The following is a 22,693-nucleotide window of genomic DNA, read 5'->3' on the forward strand; positions in this document are numbered from 1 at the left end:
GAAATAGCCCCCGGGTGGCGTAGTCGGTACAAATTATTAGTTGGTAACGCCGCAGTTGGCGTAGCCGGTACAAATTACGAGTTGGCATCGCCACACACAGATAATGTGGTGATTAAAAGTAAAGACACACACACACACACACACACACACACACACACACACACACACACACACACAAAAGCCAGAGTGCAGAGTTTATGCAACATCTTTAAACCAGCACTAAAATAATCACTTGAATATCCACAGAACTGTGAGCCACTCCAAAATGTAAAAAGTATTTGGACACACACCATCTCCAGAAAGATGTGGTTCTCACAAAGTTAAGTTAAAAGACTGGATGACCCAAAACTTTCTACTATTAAATTCTGATTCGGCTGTTTTGCTCATCAGCCCAAAAACCAGTATACAGAAGCTCCAGCATCTCAACCTGCATTTAGAAGGATGTTCTGTAACCACTAGTTCAACAGTAAAAGACCTGGGTGTTATTTTAGACAGCAACTTATCTTTTAAAAATCACATCAACCAAGTTACAAAAACAGCCTTCTTTCACCTTAGAAATATTTCTAAGTTAAGAAACATGTTATCTATATCTGATGCAGAGAAGCTCGTCCATGCGTTCATGACCTCCAGAATAGACTACTGTAATGCGTTACTAGGTGGATGTCCTGCATCATTAATAAACAAGCTTCAGTTAGTTCAGAATGCAGCAGCAAGAGTTCTCACAAGGTCAAAAAAATATGATCACATAACCCCAATCTTATCGTCCCTACATTGGCTTCCTGTTAAGTTTCAAATCGACTACAAACTACTGCTTCTTACCTACAAAACACTAAATGGTTTATCTCCATGTATCTCTCCAGTCTTCTAACACGCTCCCTGAGATCTCAAAACTCTGGACTTCTAGAATAGCAAAGTCCACTAAAGGTGGTAGAACATTCTCACATTTAGCTCCTAAACTCTGGAATAGTCTTCCTGACAGTGTTCAGGGCTCAGACACACTCTCCCAGTTTAAGTGCAGATTAAAGACATATGTTTTTAGCGAGTTCTACACATAACACACATCACATCATAACCTTGTGCTCCAGAACATCTGATCACATCACATTATCAACTTGTGCTGTTAATATCATGAACAGCAGCTACGCTAATTCCTCTCCACTGCTTCTCTTTCTCTCCCCATCCCGAGGCTTCCTGAGGTTGCTCCAGCTCCAGTCACGTCCCACCTCATGAAGATTTTGGACTTTACAGATGACTTTACAGTAGATGCCGAACTCACAAACTTCCCGAACCATCTAGAGACGTACCAGTGCCAATTGGATCCCACTACATGTGTGGTTTTGACATTGGACCTCCTGGAGTGTTCAAAGGCTCTGGCATGGAGAAGCTGATGCTGGATCTGTGATGATCACAAATGTTGAGCTCAGTAGCTCCTAGTTCTATAACCATAAAGGCTGCAGAAAGAACATTACTTATAATCTTATACTCCAGTACTCATGTTAGTTCTCACTCTCCAGTGTTCTGTATTGTTGAAAGATTTATGATCAAACTCTTGATGTCATCCAAATGAGGATGGGTTCCCCTTTTGAGTCTGGTTCCTCTCAGGTTTCATCCTCATAACATCTAAAGGAGTTTTTCCTTCACCACAGTCTCCACGCTGCTCATCAGGGATAAACACATCATTCCCCTTTACTGTTAAATTCTGTAAAGCCGCTTTGAGACAATGTGTGTTGTGAAAAACGCAATAGAAATAAACTTGACTTGACGTGTGTGTGCATGCATGCGTGTAGGTATGCTTGATGTTCATCTGGTGTGTGCCTCCTCCTCTGGTAAATAATGCAGTTTGTTCAGTTTAAGTGAAAGCAAAACTTTGTTGAGTGTAAAAAGAAGAAGGTTTCAGAAGAAAAACACAGTAAGTGTAAATCTAAAGCTATAAAATGTGAATGTTATGAATCTACGTCGTATCTCTGGGAAGAAATACAGGAATCTTCTCCCTCAAATATTACTTTTGGACGACTAGGAATTTATCTCTCAAGTTAGCGCTGATTTTTTAATTTGCAAATAGGCGACATCGTGAACTCTGCCAGGCAATTTAAATACAATATCTATGAACGTGTAGTTTAAATCACAGCTGTTAATATAATCAGTAAGTTTGCTGAAGGCTGTTTAATTTCAATCTGCTTGAAGTCAATGGTCTTTAGACACTGCAGCACTCGGTGTGTTTCAAGAATGTTTGTGACTGTATGAATGTTCTGAATCTACTGTAGATGAAGTTCAGTTCAGGTGATTTATAACTGCAGTCTCTCTCTCTCTCTCTCTCTCTCTCTCTCTCTCTCTCTCTCTCTCTGTAGGTGTACAGGTTCCTCTGTAGCAGTAGAAATGTCCTCCAGAATGAGCGACTCTGTGAAACAGGACATAAAGAAAGATGAGAGGTGAGTGAAGGTTGTGACTCTGTGAAAAATAGAAATGTTCTCACATTCACCAACACTAAACAGATCAGACTCTGATGTGTATCTGTGAAAAGTGACGAGTGAAGAGTTGAATTCAGCAGCTTTGTCTCCAGATGTTCAAAACCAGCTGATGATTAGTGACATTAAGCTACTGAGCAACACGTCTAACCCCAAGTTGTCCCTGTAGCTGGATAAAGTATGAAGGTTAAAGAATGGGATCAGTGTTAATAAGAACATCATCAGATTTTAACTCCAGTTTCATTATTCAGTGTTGCTGCAGAACAGTAATAATGATGCAGTGGTTGTGTGTGTTTAGTCTGATTCAGGGTAAGAGATCAGACTCACCTGAACCCAGCTGTGTGTCCATGAAGAGTGACGGGTCAATGAATCCTCCAATACTCTTTAAAGACACAGACTGTACTACTGATCTGAGGTGAGGACAGTTGAATGTATGAGTGCAGTGTTTTATCACTCACACTCTCACATAATCAAACATCTCTGTAATATGTGTGTATTCACTGCTTTGTGTTTGTAGTTATGAATATGATTTATAGTCTTTATTCTACTTTTAACAAGTGTTTTATTTGTTCACAGACTGCAGAAGAAGAAATCAAATATCACTGAGAAGAGTCATTTAGAGGCCATATTCAAGGTGTGTGTGTGTGTGTGTGTGTGTGTGTGTGTGTGTGTATCTATTCCACTCTCACTGCAATGTGACAGAACAAAATCCTGAGCAGCAGTAAGAGAACACGAGTGTGTTTTGTTTTCTCATTGGTTTCAACATCAATTTCCTTCTGCTTTTCTCATTCTTCTTGCTTTCTTTCCAAACTGGTCTTTGTAAAATTTAATCATCAGCATTTTCATTTTATACTTTTGACTCCTTCTTAATACTCAGTGATTCACCTTCATGTTTTACTCATCTGTGCTCTTGTCTGAAACCAGTTTGTTTGGATGTCAGTAATGAAAACATTCTTATGTTACATTATAGTGTTTGATATGAGTGTAGTGGGGTTTTTTTTGGTTCAAATCAGGATCTGGAGCACAAAGTCATCACTCTGATACAGAATGAACTGAAAAGATATAAGAAGCTCCTGAGACCAGATTACCCAGCATGCTCTGAGAGGGAGGTGGAGGATGAGGAGGATCAGAGCAGTGTCAGAGAGGAGTGCTGAAGATCACACTGCACTTCCTGAAGAACATGAAGCACACAGATCTCGCTAACACACTGCAGAACAGTAAGAGCTCATGGGGTTCTAACATCACTTTATCTTCAGAGGAAGGAAACTGCTGTACATTTATTAAACACATCTCATCATAACGATGTGCTTTTATCAACACAATATAATAACACATCAGTACTGACATTCCATATGATATACAGCTATGAAAATATCAGTAGCTCACAGAGATGATCAGAGAGTTTACATTTTATTCTTCTTTTTATCAGAACTCGTCTCTGTGCACCAGCGAAAACTCAAATCCAAACTGAGAGAGAAATGTAAAGAATTACTGAAGGAATCTCACAGCATGGAAGCTCAGCACTTCTGAATGAGATCTACACAGACCTCTACATCACAGAGGGTTGGAGTGGAGACGTCAATAATGAACATGAGGTGAGACAGATTGAGACAGTGTCCAGGAGACCAGCAACACAGGAGACACCCATCAAATGTAATGATCTCTTTAAAGACAAGTCCATCAGAAGTGTGCTGACTAAAGGAGTTGCTGGAATTGGAAAAACAGTCTCTGTGCAGAAGTTCATTCTGGACTGGGCTGAAGGAAAAGCAAATCAGGACGTCACCTTCATGTTTCCACTTCCCTTTAGAGAGCTGAATCTGATGAAGCAGAAACATCTCAGTCTGATGGATCTTCTTCATCACTTTTTCCCAGAAATAAAAGAATTACGATTAATAGACTGTGAGAGGAATAAAGTGGTGTTGATCTTTGATGGTCTGGATGAGTGTCGACTTCCTCTAAATTTCCAGAACAATGAGAGATTGTGTGATGTGACAGAATCAGCCTCAGTGGATGTGCTGCTGACGAACCTCATCAAGGGGAATCTGCTTCCTCTGCTCTCCTCTGGATCACCTCTCGACCAGGAGCAGCCAATCAGATCCCTCCTGAGTGTGTAGACCAGGTAACAGAGGTACGAGGGTTCAGTGATCCTCAGAAAGAGGAGTACTTCAGGAAGAGGATCAGTGATCAGAGCCTGGCCAATAAAATCATCACACACATGAAGTCTTCCAGAAGCCTCTACATCATGTGTCACATCCCAGTCTTCTGCTGGATCTCAGCCACTGTTCTAGAGAGAATGTTGGGTGAAGCAGAGAGTGGAGAGATCCCCAAGACTCTGACTCAAATGTTCACACACTTCCTGATCTTTCAGATCAAACACAAGGACCAAAAGTACCATCAGAAATGTGACCCTGATCCTCAGCAGACCAGAGAGAGTATCCTGGCACTGGGAAAACGGAAACCTGATCTTCTATGAGGAAGACCTGAGAGAGTGTGGCATTGATGTCAGAGAAGCATCAGTGTACTCAGGAGTGTGTACTCAGATCTTCAGAGAGGAGTTTGGGTTTCACCTGGGGAAGGTGTTCAGCTTTGTACATCTGAGTGTTCAGGAGTTTCTGGCTGCTTTATACACATTTCTCTCCTTCATCAGCAGAAATGTAACAGAACAACAAACCACTGATCTGTCAGATCTTTTCACCAAATCAAACATGTCTGATTTCCTGAGTTGTGCAGTGGACAAGACCTTACAGAGTCAGAATGGACACCTGGACCTGTTCCTCCGCTTCCTTCTGGGTCTCTCACTGGAGTCCAATCAGACTCTCTTACAAGACCTACTGCCCCAGACAGGAAGTAGCTCTCACAGCAAACAGGAAACAGTCGAGTATGTCAAGAAGAAGATCAGAGAAAATCTATCTCCAGAGAAATCCATCAATCTGTTCCACTGTCTGAATGAACTGAATGATGATTCTCTAGTACAGGAAGTACAACGTTACCTGAACAGAAGAGATTCCTGGTGTCTCAGTGGAGTCAGTCTCTCTCCTGCTCAGTGGTCTGCTCTGGTGTTTGTGTTGCTGAACTCAGAAGAGAATCTGGATGAGTTTGATTTGAGGAAATATCACCCATCAGATGAATGTCTTGAATGAATATTCCTTATCAAAAGCTACACTTGATGTCAAGTCAAGTTTATTTCTATTGCGCTTTTCACATTGTCTCAAAGAAGCTTTACAGAATTTAAGTGTCAAGGTGAATGTTGTGTGTTTATAACAGATGAGCAGCGATAGTGACTGCAGCAAGGAAAAACTCCCTTAGATGTTATGATGTGACTATATGACTATTATGTCAATAACCAAACATGTATAACAGACTGTATAAATAGAGTATGAATGAACACCTGAGTGTAGAGCCAGACAAGCTATTGTTCTACAATCATGACAATTCATATTGATGTGCGGCCATTCAAATCCCAAACACACACACACACACACACTTTTCAAGCATTTCACAAACAGGCAATTAAACATATAAAATCATATAAACTGTGAAGGGAGATTTTATTGTTACGTAAAGATGTAAAATAGCATCTCCATGCAGATCTCCAAGTCTCTGTTGCTACTCCGGCCCAAGAATATTTTTCTTGTCACTGCTTTGTGTGATTCTCCAATGAAACAACTTATTTGACTGTCCATTTTTTTTTCTTTGTTTTCTTTTTTTTTGTAAACAAAGTCCAGTTAGCATGAGCTATAAACAGCTGTTTAAGCAGAACCTTACACATGTGCTTTTTGACCAGTAAGAGTTTGTAGAGTTTTTAAACTAAGAACTCGCCCACATGGGGAATAAAATCCTCCCATATATCCTCCTCACATCCTGCTACATTTTCCATCAATCATTTTATTTCCATAATGCTACTGGTTGCAAATAAAAGGTTTGAAATGAAAGGAGGTGCAGAACAGACACCTGCCTGTAGAGTGTCCAGTCCCTGACAAATGTCTTGTCGCTTATCTATTTTGTAGAAACACCTGCTATTAACCTGACTTTTAATTAATCAGTTGGTGTTAGAAATAGCTCATATAAAAAGCTAAAACCATCCCAAATGATGTTTAATGCACTGAAATAAATTAGTTTCACTGAAACATTTAATTAAGACAGAAAGGTCAAATTTTGGCAAGACAAAAGTTTTGTCGCCAACAAACGGTTCTCTTAAACAGTTGTCTTGCGGGGTCTGCCTGACCTGGGCTTGCCAAGAACGTCTCCAGTCTCTTCAAATCTTTTTTTTATCCTCTGTACTTGACGCTGAGACACATTGAAGGTGTCTGCCACATCAGCAGTGGATCTGGTCTTCAGCCTCTTGATAATCAAAACTTTAGTCTCAGGGTGAATCTTAGGCATGTTTGCAGAGGTCTAGTTGCAGTTGATGTGAAGGTCTAGTGTACTGGGGTTGTTTTTATACACACCTGAGACCTAATTGATCCATTATTAGTCACAGGTGAAGCTCATATGACAAGGCGACAACACTTATGTCTTTGCAAAAATTGACTCAATGAGCTTTACCAAGCTGTGAATATTAGAATACTTTGTGACAGTTTCGTTTTGCACTGAAACATTATTACAAAAGCTGTTGGGATTAAAATGAGCCATTTCTTGTAAAAAATCTTGATTAGAAATATATTTCAGCAGCACTTCAGGTCAATTTGTACACAAGCGACAAGACTTTTGTCAGGGACTGTAGACTGAAGCCCGAGATTCCGTTTTTTTTTTTTTTTTTTCTTTTTTGGTCTCATTTTTGTAACACTACATTCTATCAGCCATATTTGTTTTTTTTACCTACAAGATGCAAAAAAATGTTTTATGCAAAAGTTATTCCAAAACATATACAAACAATAAACAGTAAACAAAAGAATTACCATCTAAATTACAACACTATTGATTGTTTGGAGCACAAATGCTTAAAATTTTTTATGCATGTTGTTGTTGTTTACTGCTTACACACATTCAGCAAATACATTCGTTACACTTTTTCTAATGAAAAGGGACGTTTTAGAATACCCCCCTGTCCTCTGCAAATGCTTCTTTTAAACCAACTACCTGCTTCCCTCACCACTTCTGTAAACCTCCTCCTTGGTCTTTCTCTTTTCCTTCTTCCTGGTGTCTCCATCCTCAGCATTCTCCTACTGATATACCCCATGTCCCTCCTCTGCACATGTCCAAACCATCTCAATCTCACCTCCCTCACCTTGTCTCCAAAATGTCCTACATGTGCTGTCCCTCTAATAAACTCATTTCTAATCCTGTCCATCGTCGTCACTCCCAATGAAATCCTCAACATCTTCAGCTCTGCTACCTCCAGCTCCACCTCCTGTCTTTTACTCAATGCCACTGTCTCTAATCCATACAACATCTCAGGTCTCACCACAGTCCTATAAACTTTCCCTTTCACTCTCACAGATACTCTTCTATCACAATCACTCCTGTCACTCTTCTCCACCCACTCCACCCTGCCTGCACTCTTTTCTTCACTTCTCTAACACACTTTCCATTACTTTGCACTGTTGACCTTAGGTACCTGAACTCCTCTACCTTCTCCACCTCTTCTCCCTGCAACCGCACCCTCCACTGCCCTCTCTCTCATTCACACACATGTACTCTGTCTTATTCCTACTGACTTTCATTCCCTTCTCTCCAGCGTGTACCTCCACCTCTCCAGGCTCTTCTCCACCTGCTCCGTACTCTCACCACAAATCACAATATCATCCGCAAACATCATAGTCCATGGAGACTCCTGTCTGACCTTGTCCATCAACCTGTCCATCACCACTGCAAACAGGAAAGGGCTTAGAGCTGATCCTTGATGCAGTCCAACCTCCACCTTGAACCAGTCTGTCATTTCTACTGCACATTTCACTGCTGTCACACTGTCCTCATACATGTCCTGCACCACCCTCACATACTTCTCTGACACACCAGACTTCCTCATACAATACCACAACTCAAATCAAATCAAATTTTATTCGTCACATACACATGCATACAGAGTACGACATGCAGTGAAATGCTTTGTATGATTGTCCGGCATGAGGGAATAGGATGGGGGGAAAAAATAAAACAAGGGAAAATAGGAAGGCAGATAAATAAAAACAATAAACTATGTAAAATATAAAATATATAAAGACAAAGATATATATATAGGAAAAATAGGAAAAATTTTATATACAGGGTATGTTTATGGATACAGGGTATGCTTATGTACAGTAAACAATAATTACATGAGGTGGTTGTTGTGATTGTCCTTAAAGTGAACGTGTGCGGTATGGTGTGGTACAAGTGAACGTGTGCGGTATGGTGTGATATAAAGTGCACTGTGCCGTGCAAGTCCACAGTTAAAGTGACTGTCCAGGGTTTTAAGTGTTGTAGTGCAAAAAGAAAGAAAAAATTAAAATATATTGCAGAAGTGTGATGATGGAGAGAGAGTGAGTCAAGTCAAGTCAAGTTTATTTCTATAGCGCTTTTCACAACAGACATTGTCTCAAAGCAGCTTTACAGAAATCAACAGTGAAGGTGAATGGTGTGTGTTTATCCCTGATGAGCAGCCATGGCGAATATAGCAAGGAAAAACTCCCTTAGATGTTATGAGGAAGAAACCTTGAGAGGAACCAAACTCAAAAGGGGAACACATCCTCATTTGGGTGACATAAAAAGTTTGATCATAAATCTTTCAACAATACAGAACACTGAAGAGAGAGACCTAACATGAGTACTGGAGTATAAGATTATAAGTAAATGTTTTTTCTACAGTCTTTGGTATAAAAGTAGGAGCTACTGAGCTTAACATTTGTGATCATCACAGATTCAGCATCAGCTTCTCCATGCCAGAGCCTTAAAACACTCCAGGAGGTCTAATGTCAAAACTCCACAAATGTAGTGGGATCCAATTGGCACTGGTATGTCTCTAAATGGTTCAGGATGTTTGTGAGTTCAGCATCTACTTCTTTAAAGTCCATAATCTTCACGAGGTGGGACGTGACTGGAGCTGGCCAAAACTCAGGGATGGGGAGAGAAAGAGAAGGAGTAAAGAGGAATTAGCGTAGCTGCTGTTCATGATATTAAAGGCACAAGTTGATAATGTGATGTGATCAGATGTTCTGGAGCACAAGGTTATGATGTGATGTGTGTTATGTGTAGGCTTTGCTAAAAAGAAATGTTTTTAATCTGCATTTAATCTGGGTGAGTGTGTCTGAGCCCCGAACACTGTCAGGAAGACTGTTCCAGAGTTTCGGAGCTAAATGTAAAAATGCTCTACCACCTTTAGTGGACTTTGCTATTCTAGGAACTACTAAAAGTCCAGAGTTTTGAGATTTCAGGGAGCGTGACGGATTGTAGCTTGTTAAAAGAGTGGAGAGATACATGTGAGCCAAACCATTTAGTGTTTTATAAGCGAGGAGCAGTAGTCTGTAGTCTATTCGAAACTTAACAGGAAGCCAATGTAGGGATGATAAGATTGAAAGACGACTAGCTTTTAGATCCAGTTTTTAGATCCTGGGTGTTTCCTGGTTTAAACTCCGAATGGCCTGCGGGAAGAAGCTCCTCCTCATTCTCTCTGTGTTCACTTTCAGGGAGCAGAAGCGTTTCCCTGAACACAACAAAGAAAAGAGTCCATTGTTGGGATGGCTGAGGGCCTTCATAATCATCCTAGCTCTGGTCCAGCACCGCGTGCTGTAGATGTTCTGCAGGTTAGGGAGCTCGGTGTGGATGGGAGGTTCAGCTGACCGCACCACCCTCTGAAGGGCTCGCCTGTTCTGCATGGTGCTGTTCCTGAACCAGGAAGTGATGCTACCCGTCAGGATGCTCTCAATGGTGCAGGTGTAGAAAGTCTTTAGCACCTGAAAGGGGTATTTTAAACTCCCTTAAGTGTCTCAGATGGTACAGACGCTGCCAGGCCTTCTTCAAAAGGGTGTTGGTGTGAGAGGACCAAGACAGGTCCTGTGTGATGTGAACACCTAGGTACCGGAAACTGTCCACTCTCTCCACTGGAGTCCCGCTGATATTTAGCGGTTGGTATGACCGCTCCTGCTTCGTGCTGAAGTCCACGATCAACTCCTTAGTCTTGCTGACGTTCAGGAGAAGGTTATTCTCCTGGCACCATCTCTCCAGGTTTTTAACCTCCTGTAGGTAGGCCGTCTCGTCGCAGTGTCATCAGCAAACTTGATGATGGTGGTGGAGTTGGAAGAGGCCACACAGTCATATGTGTACAGCGAGTACAGCAGGGGGCTCAGAACACAACCCTGGGGAGCTCCAGTGCTGAGGGTGAGGGTGGATGAAGTGTGTTTTCCCACCCGTACGGCTTGTGGTCTGTCAGTCAGGAAGTAAGAGATCGATTGACACAGCGGCTGGCTGAGTCCCAGGACCTCTAACTTACAGGTGAGTGTGGAGGGAATTATGGTGTTAAATGCTGAACTGTAGTCCACAAACAGCATCTTTGTATAATTCCCATTTCTGTGGTCCAGGTGGCTCATTGTGGTGTGGAGGAGATGAGCAATGGCGTCCTCAGTAGAACAGTTCTGACGGTACGCAAACTGTAATGGGTCCAGTGTGTCTGGTAGTGATGCAGTGATGAAGTCTCTGACCAGTCTCTCAAAGCACTTCATCACTACTGAGGTCAAGGCTACATGGCGATAGTCGTTAAGGCAGGCGGGCTGGGGTTTCATCGGGACAGGAACAATGGTGGACTGTTTGAAACATGAGGGGACAACAGACTGTTTCAGTGAGAGGTTGAATATCTCAGTGAACACTGCTGCTAGCTGGTCAGCGCAGGCTTTCAGAACCCGACCTGTGATGCCATCTGGTCCTGCTGCTTTCCTGGTATTTACCCTCTTGAATGCCTTCCTCACGTCATGCTCCGAGATGGTGAACATGTTCACCTCTCCGGCTCTCTCTGCGTGCACGCTGGTTTTGCCGCTAGCGCCGCTAGCGTGGTTAGCTGCAGCCTCGAAACGAGCGTAAAAGGTGTTTAGCTCATCTGCCAGAGAAGCGTCCATATTCACCATTCTAGAAGATGGTGTTCTATAGTCTGTGATTGTTCTTAGTCCCTGCCACAGGCTCCTAGAGCCACCATGTTGGAACTGTGACTCTAGTTTCCTCCTGTAGTGCCGCTTTGCATCCTTCACCGCTCTGCAAACACTGTAAGAAGAAGCCTTATACTCGTTCATGTCCCCGGTGGCGAGCCTCATGTTGTAGGCAGCGGAGCGGGATCTCAGAGCGTCGCGGATGGTTTTATCCACCCATGGATTCTGGTTGGGAAACGTTCTGATAGTGTTTTTTTGCACTGTATCATCCACTAGTTTCCTGATGAATCCCACAACCGCTTCCGTAAACATGTTGACGTCATCAGAGCTGCGCCAAAACATGTCCCAGTCTGCGTCATCCAAAGCGTCCTGCAGAGCGGCCACCAATTGGTCAGTCCAGCGCGCGACCTCCCTCTGAACCGGAGATTCCTGTTTCAGCCTTTGTTTGTAAACAGGCATGAGGAAGATGGCGGCATGGTCCGATTTCCCAAACGACGGACGTGATTGTGCCTTGTAGCTGTTCTTGAATGTTGTGTAACAGTGGTCCAGTGTCCTTTCGTCCTTTGGTGGGGCAGGTGATGTGCTGATGAAAATTCAGTAGTGTGCACTTGAGGTTGGCACTGTTGAAATCCCTGACCACAATGAGGGCCTTTGTTCCATGTCAGGATCTCCTTCGGCCAGCATGGTTCCGGGTTTAAAAGCGGCAAAAGGTGAGTGCATTGTACACCAATAGATATAAGAGTGTCTCTGTCATATCTAATGATGTCCATCTTGAGTAGATGGAAATGTAACTAAATAAATAAAATTATAAAATAAACAAAAATAGAGAAAACGTAGCCGGAGCAGTCGTGACGGCAGCCGACCTCACCGGCGCCATTTTGAACTTTCCTCTCTCCACCCTGTCGTACGCTTTCTCTAAATCCACAAACACACAATGCAACTCCCTCTGGCCTTCTCTATACTTCTCCATCAACATTCTCAAAGCAAATAATGCGTCTGTGGTGCTCTTCCTCGGCATGAAACCATACTGTTGCTCACAGATGGTCACCTCTTCTCTCAGCCTGGCTTCCACCATTCTTTCCCATAACTTCACAGTTTATACTGTATACACCTGCATCAGAATGCTGTTCATTGACTTTAGCTCTGCATTCAATACAGTCCTCCCCAATGTACTGATCACTAAACTCAGTGAGCTGGGTATCTGCACCTCCACTTGCAGATTCTGGATTTTCTCACAAACAGACAATCTGTTAGGTTGGGCAATCAGGTATCCTCAACCCTCATTCTGAACACTGGCCTCCTACAGGGCTGTGTTCTGAGCCCACTACTCTACTCCCTGTTCACCCACGATTGTGCTCCTCTGTATAACATCTTCATCAAGTATACAGATGACACCACCATGGTTGACCAGATCGACAACAACAACGGATCGGCCTACAGGGAAGAGATCCGAAATCTGACAGCGTGATGTGCCACAAACAACCTGACTCTCAACGCCACAAGGACTGAAGAGCTCATTGTGGACTTTCGGAAATCCAACAGTAGGAGACATCTACCAGTCAACATCAATAGAACTGAGGTAGAGCGAGTCTCAAGCTTTAAGCTCCTGGGAGTTCACATCTTTGAGGATCTGTCCTGGCAGCAGAACACTTCAGTTCTGGTTAAAAAAGCACAACAATGCCTATACTTCTTGAGAAGTCTCAAGAAAGCTCATCTGTCCCCAGGGATTTAACGAGTTTCTACCGCTGCATCATTGAGAGCATCCTGACCAACTTCATCACTGTATGGTATGGAGGCTCCACTGTGTGTGAACGTAAAGCCATGCAAAGGCTGGTTAAAAACCGCCCAACACATTACTGGCACCCAACTTCCTGCCATTGAACACCTTCACCACAGCAGATGTCTGCGCAGAGCTCACAACATTATCAAGGACTCTTCACATCCCAGTCATAAACTGTTTAATCTCCTTTTTAGGGACAGCTTTTTTCCATCCACCATCACATTACTGTACTCTACACTGCATCACTAGATCACTAAAAAACAAAACATAACACAAAACACTGTATATAATCTCTGTACTATACATGTACATATTCCATACTATATTTTTTTTACTCCTCATTACATCTGCACTATTTTTATCTATATGTATCTTTATATCATTACTGTACATTCTGCCCAACATTTCACATTCATTTATATGTGTATATCACATGCTGTAATTATATGCACTTTTTGCACGATTGCTACTTTTTTGCACTTCTGGTAGATGCCAAACTGCGTTTTGTTGCTGTGTACCTGTCTTGGAGAATAGGTTCTAAGCGACGATTAGTGGGTTTAGTATATTTTAAAGGTGCCGAACCACACCCATCTTTGGTGGAATGGTCAATGCTAGGTCTGAATTTTTTGGAGTGAGAAACTCCCTTTGTTCATGCATTTGTGGGGGATTACCTGTTTATACCTGCTTTGGAAAACGTATAAAGTTTTCTCCAAAGTGTATTAAGGTACATTTGTGATCATACAAAGTGCACCCATGTTTGTAAAAATAAAGAACAGATCATTTTGTGATCATTTTGATATTAAACATAAAAAGAAATGACAGCATTAAAGCAGAGGTACATTAACATACCGGGACAAGTATTTAGGCCCGGGGGCCCGAAGGCCTGGAGAGTCAGATGCTTAGAACAGCCCAGCAGCGACTCTTAGGGACGAGATCTCAAATCCTTTCTGAGATCTTCCAGCAAGCTTTATCTTCAAGAGTCAGCCAGGTCAAGTCAACTCGTTGGCTTGAGGAAAGGGCCAGATGGCCCGGGGTAAAGGGGGGGTTGTAAAGGGGGGGTTGCGTCTTACTCGGCTGGGGAGCTACAAACCCTACAATAACATGTTTCACATTTTTCTCATCTTGGGACGTGTGTGTGTGTGTGTGTGTGTGTGTGGTACTGTATTAACTTGTCACATGTAAATGTGAGTCCATTTCTGGGAAAAGAAAACCAGATGAGGATGGGATCCTTCTTGAGTCTGTTTACTCTCAAGGTTTCTTCTGATTACCATCTCAGAGTGTTTTTTCCTCACCACAGTCACCACTGGTTCATCCAAACTTATAAGGAACAAACCTATAGGCACTAAACTTCCACATTCCAATTTCATTACTGTTTATCTCTGTAAAGCTGCTTTAGGAAATTGTCCACTGTTTAACTACTTAATTATTTAATTGAATTGTTATGATATTCAAATTTCTCTCCCAGGTTGTGTTACTGTAATCTCACAGGTGAAAGCTGTAGAATTCTGTCCTCAGTTCTCAGTTCAAACTCCTCCAGTCTGAGAGAAGTGAACCTGAGTTACAATAACCTGCAGGATTCAGGAGTGAAGCTGCTCTCTGCTGGACTGGAGAATCCACACTGTACACTGGAGATACTGAGGTCAGATCATCACTTACACACATGTTGTGTGTCCTGGAGCACAATTTAAATAAAGCAGCAACAACTGTTATAGTTTTCCAGATTCATAAATAACAGACACTGAAATAAACATGTAGCAATCTGGAGTTTACTTTTGCTTTCATACACACACTTCATGAGCTAAGAAGCATTGCGTGTGCATGTGTGCATGTGTGTGAGTGTGTGTGTGTGTGTGTGTGTGTGTGTGTGTTTGAGATGTCAGTGTTCTGATTTATCATCATTTCTCTCCCAGGTTGTGTTACTGTAATCTCACAGGTGAAAGCTGTAGAATTCTGTCCTCAGTTCTCAGTTCAAACTCCTCCAGTCTGAGAGAACTGGACCTGAGTGTGAATGACCTGCAGGATTCAGGAGTGAAGCTGCTCTCTGCTGGACTGGAGAATCCACACTGTACACTGGAGATACTGAGGTCAGATCATCACTTACACACATGTTGTGTGTCCTGAAGCACAATTTAAATAAAGCAACAACAACTGTTATAGTTTTCCACATTTTTAAATAACAAACACTGAAATAAACATGTAGCAATCTGGAGTTTATTTTTGCTTTCATACACACACTTCATGGGCTATGAAGCACTGTGTGTGTGTGTGTGTGTGTGTGTGTGTGTGTGTGTGTGTGTGTGTGTGTGTGTGTTTGAGATGTCAGTGTTCTGATTTATCATCATTTCTCTCCCAGGTTGTGTGGGTGTAATCTCACAGGTGAAAGTTGTAGAATTCTGTCCTCAGTTCTCAGTTCAAACTCCTCCAGTCTGAGAGAACTGGACCTGAGTTACAATAAGCTGAAGAATTCAGGAGTGAAGCTGCTCTCTGCTGGACTGGAGAATCCACACTGTACACTGGAGATACTGAGGTCAGATCATCACTTACACACATTTTGTGTATCCTGGAGCACAATTTAAATAAATCAGCAACAACTATTATAGTTTTCCACATTCATAAATAACAAACACTGAAATAGATGTTTAACAGTCTGGAATTTATTCATGCTTTCATGTACACACCTCTTGGGCTGTAAAGCATTGCAGTGTGTGTGTGTGTGTGTGTGTGTGTTTGTTAATCTAAATATTATTTTTTTTTTCTTTACAGGCTGGAACACTGCAGTATTACACGTAAAGATTGTGCTGCTCTGGTTTCAGCTCTGAGGTCAAACACCTCATCACACCTGAGAGAACTGAATCTGAAGAAGAATAAACCAGGAGAATCAGGAGTGAAGCTTCTCTCTGATCTACTGAAGGATCCACACTGTAAACTGGAGACACTACAGTGAGTTACTGAGTTACAGTTCATTTGTATGCAGGTTCTACATTTGTGTTCATGTTCTAGTGGAATGTGTGTATTTGGGGTTTTGCAGTATAAATCCTGTACATTGGAGCTGTTAAACACTCAAACAGCTTTAAGATTCTACACTCAGAAGATGCGATTAATGATTATGGTGAATTAAATACAAATATGATGATATTTCTCCTTTATTACAGGTTCTGATATTTAGTAATGATTTTATTAGAGGGACAGCACATGTAGGACGTTTTGGAGACAAGGTGAGGGAGGTGTGATATTGGTAGGACAATGCTGAGGATGGAGACACCAGGAAGGAGGAAAAGAGGAAGACCAAGAAGGAGGTTTATGGATGTGGTGAGGGAAGACATGCAGGTAGTTGGGTTAAAAGAGGCAGATGTAGAGGACAGGGGGGTGTGGAGACGGATGATCCGCTGTGGAGACCCCTAATGGAAGCAGCCAAAAAAAGAAGAAGATGAGGAAGTGTAGCATATTGAGGGCGCACGCTACTCACCTTATACAGAGGCTTGCACAGGACATGCTTAATATAGAGGTCAGATTAAAATGATACTGTGTATGAATGCATGAATCATGTGTGTATTGTGTAAATTGATTATAAATCTATATTTAAAATGTATATAATCCCCATAATAAAGTGAATCTGTACTAAAGTGTAGAATGTGTTTGTATGTGTTGTTAACATTGTGTGTCGTTGTTTCTGTGTGTGAGGGTGAGCATGTTTACATGTGTTACTGATAGATCAGTTTGTGTGTGAGAGACACTGGTAGAGGAACTAGAAGCAGAACTCACACAGGACTGCAGTGAACAGGCTTTAAGGAGAAGTTGTGAAGTAAAACAAATGTTGAACTCAAGAAAAGGCAAACAGATGACAACTTCAACCAACCAGAAAAAAAACAGACACAAAAGAGAAACTTAAAAAAACTCAGACAAAACTCCGCTGGAAACAATAGGAGTTAATGAGGCACTCGGAAACACTCTGGCGACATCTTTTGGTGAAAAATAGGAAACACAAGAAAAAAGAAAAAACCTGAGAACAAGAAGAACCTGTGATCCTTATCGTTTGCTTCCTCCAATTCTGCCACCCCATTTGTTTTTTATTTGTTAAACATCAATTACTTATTTGAAGGTAAGTAAGTGTGCAGCTTGTGTTGGCTCCAGGATAGAGGAGAATAGTCTTTCCTGCTCTCCATTCCTGCCTGATATTGAGTTGGCATTAATGGTCTTAACAACACCCCTCCAGCCAAGCCTGAACAACATCTTCCTTTCTCAGTGAGCGCTGCTGTCTGTGAGTAACTGAATCCTCTTCTCTGCACAATTGGAACTGTGAGATGGTGGAGGCTCCACAGTTGATCTCAGCAATCATTGTAACACAAATGAAAAAAGAAATCTGAATGTGTGTTGACTTGCAGGAGCCAAAAAATAGACCCCTATAATGAATTCTTACCCACTGCCACACATGGACCAGATGTTCACTGCTTTGTCAGGTGCAACAGTTTTTTTCACCATTGATCTGTATAATGCTTATTATCAGCTTCCACTTTACCCCAATAACCATCACCTCACAGCTATTGAGAGTTCATGTGTGTATTAAGTGTGTGTGATTTACTCGACTCCACTGTTTCAGTTTTAACTACTTCTGTAAATTCATGTTGATGATACAAGAAATGAGTTCATTTTCAAGTCAAGTCAAGAAGCGTTTATTGTAATTTCTACCATATATAGCGGATGCAGTACACAGTGAAAATGAGACAACGTTCCCCCAGAACCCCCCTGGTGCTGCATAAACAACTGTTACTGTAAACAACCGTACTGTTTGACAGAGTAAAGTAAAAAAAATGAGTCAAGTAATTTTGTTTTCTGAACTTGTGCATATATTGATGTTTAGAAAAAAACCACAATAAATAAGGATTATGTTCATAAACTAAATTAATTATATTTATTAATTAGATCTTATGAATATTATGTCTGTTACGATGTTGAATTAACATTTTCCTGGAGCATAAGCACTTTACATTATCTCACATTCACAATCTGAATGTTCAACTTAATCACACAAGATTAATGTTAACCAAATTGAATTTTGCTGAATTGTTCATTCAGGTAAATGATTTCACAGAGACAAACAACAGTAAGTTCCAAAATGTATATGCAATGATCTAAAATGCTTCAAAGAACTTAAGAGCATCATTTACAGGTCACGAAACTGTAAGCACTTTTATTTCTCATCTCCCCTCAGTTTCACTGCATTGTGTTTGGAAATAATTGTGATGGATTGATGGCTGGAAGTCTCGGTCATATTGGACAGCTGCAGCATCAGTTTGGTCTGGAATAATTTCTCTGTTAGCTTCATCAAACACAGGCATTGGTGATTAATGGAAGATCATCCAGATTTATGTCCACTGTCCTTAAAATTGTGCTTTTAAACATACAATGGAGAACTCAATCACCAAAGTACTGTTCCTGAGGATTGGTACCTCCACTCATGTACTCTTTCATAACATAGGGCAGAAGGGGGGTATCCCTGGTCTTAGAAAATAAATACAATAACAGGATCTTCTTCCTCAATAATTACTTTCGGGCAATTAGGAATCACTCTTCAAATCTTTCAAGTGAACACTGATTTTTGATTGTGTAAATATGCAGGCATTTTAAACATCCATGAATGTGTAGTTGTAATTACAGGAGCCTGTACATTCAATTCAATTCAATTCATTTTTATTTGTATAGCGCTTTTAACAAAGAACATTGTCTCAAAGCAGCTTTACACAGATAATGTGGTGATTAAACGTAAATATGTTCTTTGTAAATATGTTTGTCCCTGATGAGCAACTGTGGCAAGGAAAAACTCCCCGAGATGGCATAAGGAAGAAACCTTGATAGGAACCAGACTCAAGAGGGAACCCATCCTCATCTGGGTTGCACCAAATGTCCATTTGAAGCATATATGCAAAGTTGCGGGGTACAGTGATGATGATCAGAAGCAAACTGCACTCCCGAGTCAGTGCAGCAGACTGCCGACACCAACTACAGTCCAATCCGTCCTCAAAGCACCCGTTCTACTCCGGAATTACATGGAACCACCCAAGGTGTTGAAGAGAGACCGTCCCAAGCTGCACAGAAGTGTGAAGATCCACGGAGGGGAGAGGGGCAGGAACAGTGGTCACTGGAGCCTCAGTGCTTTTATTTCCTGTTCATTTTGCTGCAGTACAGAATAAAAATCTAGGATTCTGCTTGTTATTTTCTATGAGGGTGGAGAAATATGCTGATCAACAGCATGCAAGAGATTTTCTAGAACTCAGGAGATTCTCCTTCCATGCTGTTTAAAATACTGTTCATTTAGTTTGACGCCATTTACGTTCTAATTTCCGAGTGGTCTGTTTTAAGGTGTGCGTATGATCATTATACCACTGTGCTGATTTATTCTCCCTGATCATTTTGGAATTAAGGCGAGCTACATCATCTAGAGTGTAACGTAACGTTGTTTCTAGATGTTCAGTGGCCCAGTCGAGCTCTGCGGGGTGTGACGGAGATCTATCTAATATCGTAATTTCTGGAAGATTATTAATAAAACTCGCTGCTGTAGCTGAAGTGAAAGTACGCTTAACACGGTAACGTGGTGAGGTAGTAATGCAGTGTCTAAGGCAGATTTTAAAAGAGATTAGATAATGATCTGAAATAGCTTCAGACTGTGGAATTATGACTAAGTTTTTTATTTTTAATCCAAATGTTAACAACAAATTGAGAGTGTGTCCACCACTATGAGTGGGTCCTATAACATTCTGATTAATTCCAACTGAATCTAGAATGGACACAACTGCTGCTCTTAAGGAGTCTTCCTGATTATCAAAATGAATATTAAAGTCACCAACAATTAATGCTTTGTCTAAAGAAGTAGCTAGATTTGTAATGAAATCTGCAAATTCTATCAGAAAATCAGAGTAGGGCCCTGGGGGTCTATAAATAATAATTAGTGGAATTAACTGACTTGACTTGCATTTTATGTTGGTGTAAGAACTTCAAACGTTTTACATTTGTGTTTAGTCTTTTGTGTGACATTTAGATTATTATTATAAATAGCTGCTACTCCACCTCCTCTGCCATTTAGACGGGGTTGGTGTATGTAACTATACCCAGGAGGACTCGCCTCATTTAATGCTACATATTCATTCGATTTAATCCATGTTTCTGTCAAACACATAATATTAAACTCCTGGTCGGTAATAATTTCGTTTATAGTAAGCGCTTTTGGCGTGAGAGATCTAATATTCAACAATCCTATCTTTAGATCAGAGGTGCTGGCTGTGCGTTCAGTCCTATTTAATTTAATGTTAATCAGCTTACTTAAACAGACTTTCTGATAATTCCTATATTTTGGTTTTGCTCGGGGGACAGACACAGTCTCAATATGGTGGATCCTAAGTGACGACTCTGTGCAGCTAGCAGACGGTCGGTTTAGCCAGTCTGTCTGCTCCCTGGCCTTGGCTCTAGACAGTCACTTGTTAACTAGTGCTGTTCTGAGACTATTACCTATACTACAAGAAATGAGAGCAGCACCTTCCCGGGTGGGATGGATACCGTCCTAACAGGCCAGCCTTGCCCTCAAACATGCTCCAATTATTAATGAAGCCCACATTATTTTTGGAGCACCACTCGGACATCCAGCAGTTCAGCGACCATAACCTGCTGTAGGCTACATCGCCACGTCGCATTGGAGTGGTAACGGTTCCAGACAGTGAGAGCATTAAGACCCCGGTAGTAAATACATAGGATTTATCTTCTTTGCAAAGAAAAGCCCTGCCCCAGCTGGGGAGGAGGATAGTCGGCTGAGACCTGCTGCCAAGGACTCCTAAATATACTTGTTCATGGCTGCTGTCTCTCTTGGGTGGATAACTGACACAGGTGGCCATGGGGGTGCTGGTTCCCAGGAAACAGCTCAATGGTACAGTCAAAGTGTCGGTTGGGAGGCATGGAGGTAGCCAAGGCCTTACTGAACAAAGGCGCAAGGTCATGATAGATTTCAGGAGCCGATGCTAAATCTGAGTGCTTGGGAGTGACAACCAGGAGTGGTTTGGGTGGGGGGAGGGCGAGGCAGTGACCAAAGCAATGCACACCCCAATCCAGAATATGCCCTGTCATCCAGTCTACATGTGGTTTGTGTTTCTGAAGCCAAGGGAACCCAAGCATGATGGGGGCTTGGGGTGAGGAGATAACCAGAAAAGGAAAGCCACTCCTGAAGTCGTTCCCCCACTGACATGAGTAGAGGCTTTGTGCGGTGAGTGGCCCGATCTAAAAGGCTGCCGTCCAGGGCTCTGATTAGCAGAGCTTCAGGTAGGGGTTCCATGGGGACCTGTAGTTGCTTGGCAAGCTTGAGGTTGATGAACACAGTATCGGCCCCCGAGTCGACAAAGGCAGCCAATTCCGTGCTTCTGGGGGGCCTGCCTGAAGGTGGACCAAGATGGTGTGTTTGGAGAGAGTGGGGAAAGAGGGGCTCATGGGTGCTTCCTTCTTCACAGATGAGCCTTGCCTTTTACTGGGCAGGGTGCGGCCGTGTGCCCTTTACCTCCGCAGTAGAGGCATAGACCCAGCGACCGACGTCTCTCCTTCTCGGTGGGGGTCAGGTGGTGGCGTCCTATTTCCATGGCCTGCGGCGCAGAGAAAGAACGGGTGCCGCAACCCAAAGCACGAGGTGGGGAACTGCTTGTAGTGGAAGAAGCTCTAGGGCCTGAGCCAGGTAACGATGTTCCCGGTGGCGTTCCCTTATGAGCCAAGGAGATCAGAGAATCCAGATCCTGGGCTGGATCACAAGCTGCTATTTCGTCCTTAACGGCAGAGGAGAGGCCCTGGAGGAAAGTATCATAAAGTGCTAATTTTATCCCATCCGCTGTCAATGGCCCAGGTCCGGAAGTCAGCCACAAACTCTGCCACAGAGCAATGCCTCTGTGTGGCCGAGTTCAGGGAGCGGGCCATATCCCGGAGTGGCGTAGATGAGCCGAAAACCTTTCGGAGTTCGGCAGAGAAGGCGCCGAATTATGTTCAGTTGGCAAATTGACTTTTCCACTCCGCGGTGGCCCACCTTAGGGCTTAGCCTGACAGGAGGGAAATGACGTAGACCACCTTGGAGCGCTCCGTACCGAATTAAGATGGCTGCATAATGAAAATAAGATCGCACTGCATGATAAAAGAGCGGCGGGAGTCTGGGTCGCCCAAAAATCGGGCTGTCGGCGCAAGTCAAGGTTCATGCATAGCCTAAGTGCCGGTAGGTGGAGCAGGGGCCGGTGCCACGGGTGCCTGCCGGGCCGGGTCGGCAGGCGATGACTGCAGCGGAGCACCTGTGGGGATATTGTCACCAAAACGTGTGCACAAGAATCCCATGATTTCCTGCACGCCTGCAGAGAGGTTTCCTGCACCACTTGTCGGCGAGA

At 42.5% G+C, this 22,693-nt stretch overlaps 1 protein-coding gene across 3 annotated transcripts in view; it reads left to right on the forward strand.

Annotated features, from left to right (window-relative positions):
* The window catches only part of LOC124385132 (NLR family CARD domain-containing protein 3-like), a 987,530-nt gene that overhangs the window by 909,262 nt on the left and 55,575 nt on the right, over positions 1-22,693 (forward strand). For 2 of the 3 annotated variants that reach the window (XM_046848278.1, XM_046848276.1), the window contains exon 2: positions 2,349-2,429. In XM_046848278.1, the coding sequence (XP_046704234.1) occupies positions 2,377-2,429 (53 nt within the window). In that variant the 5' untranslated portion in view covers positions 2,349-2,376. Of the gene's footprint in view, positions 1-1,847; positions 1,910-2,348; positions 2,430-22,693 lie in introns of those variants that run through there. The other variant, XM_046848277.1, reaches the window with a different exon arrangement.

This window comes from Silurus meridionalis, chromosome 4 (genome assembly GCF_014805685.1).
Source record: "Silurus meridionalis isolate SWU-2019-XX chromosome 4, ASM1480568v1, whole genome shotgun sequence".
Taxonomy (NCBI): domain Eukaryota; kingdom Metazoa; phylum Chordata; class Actinopteri; order Siluriformes; family Siluridae; genus Silurus; species Silurus meridionalis.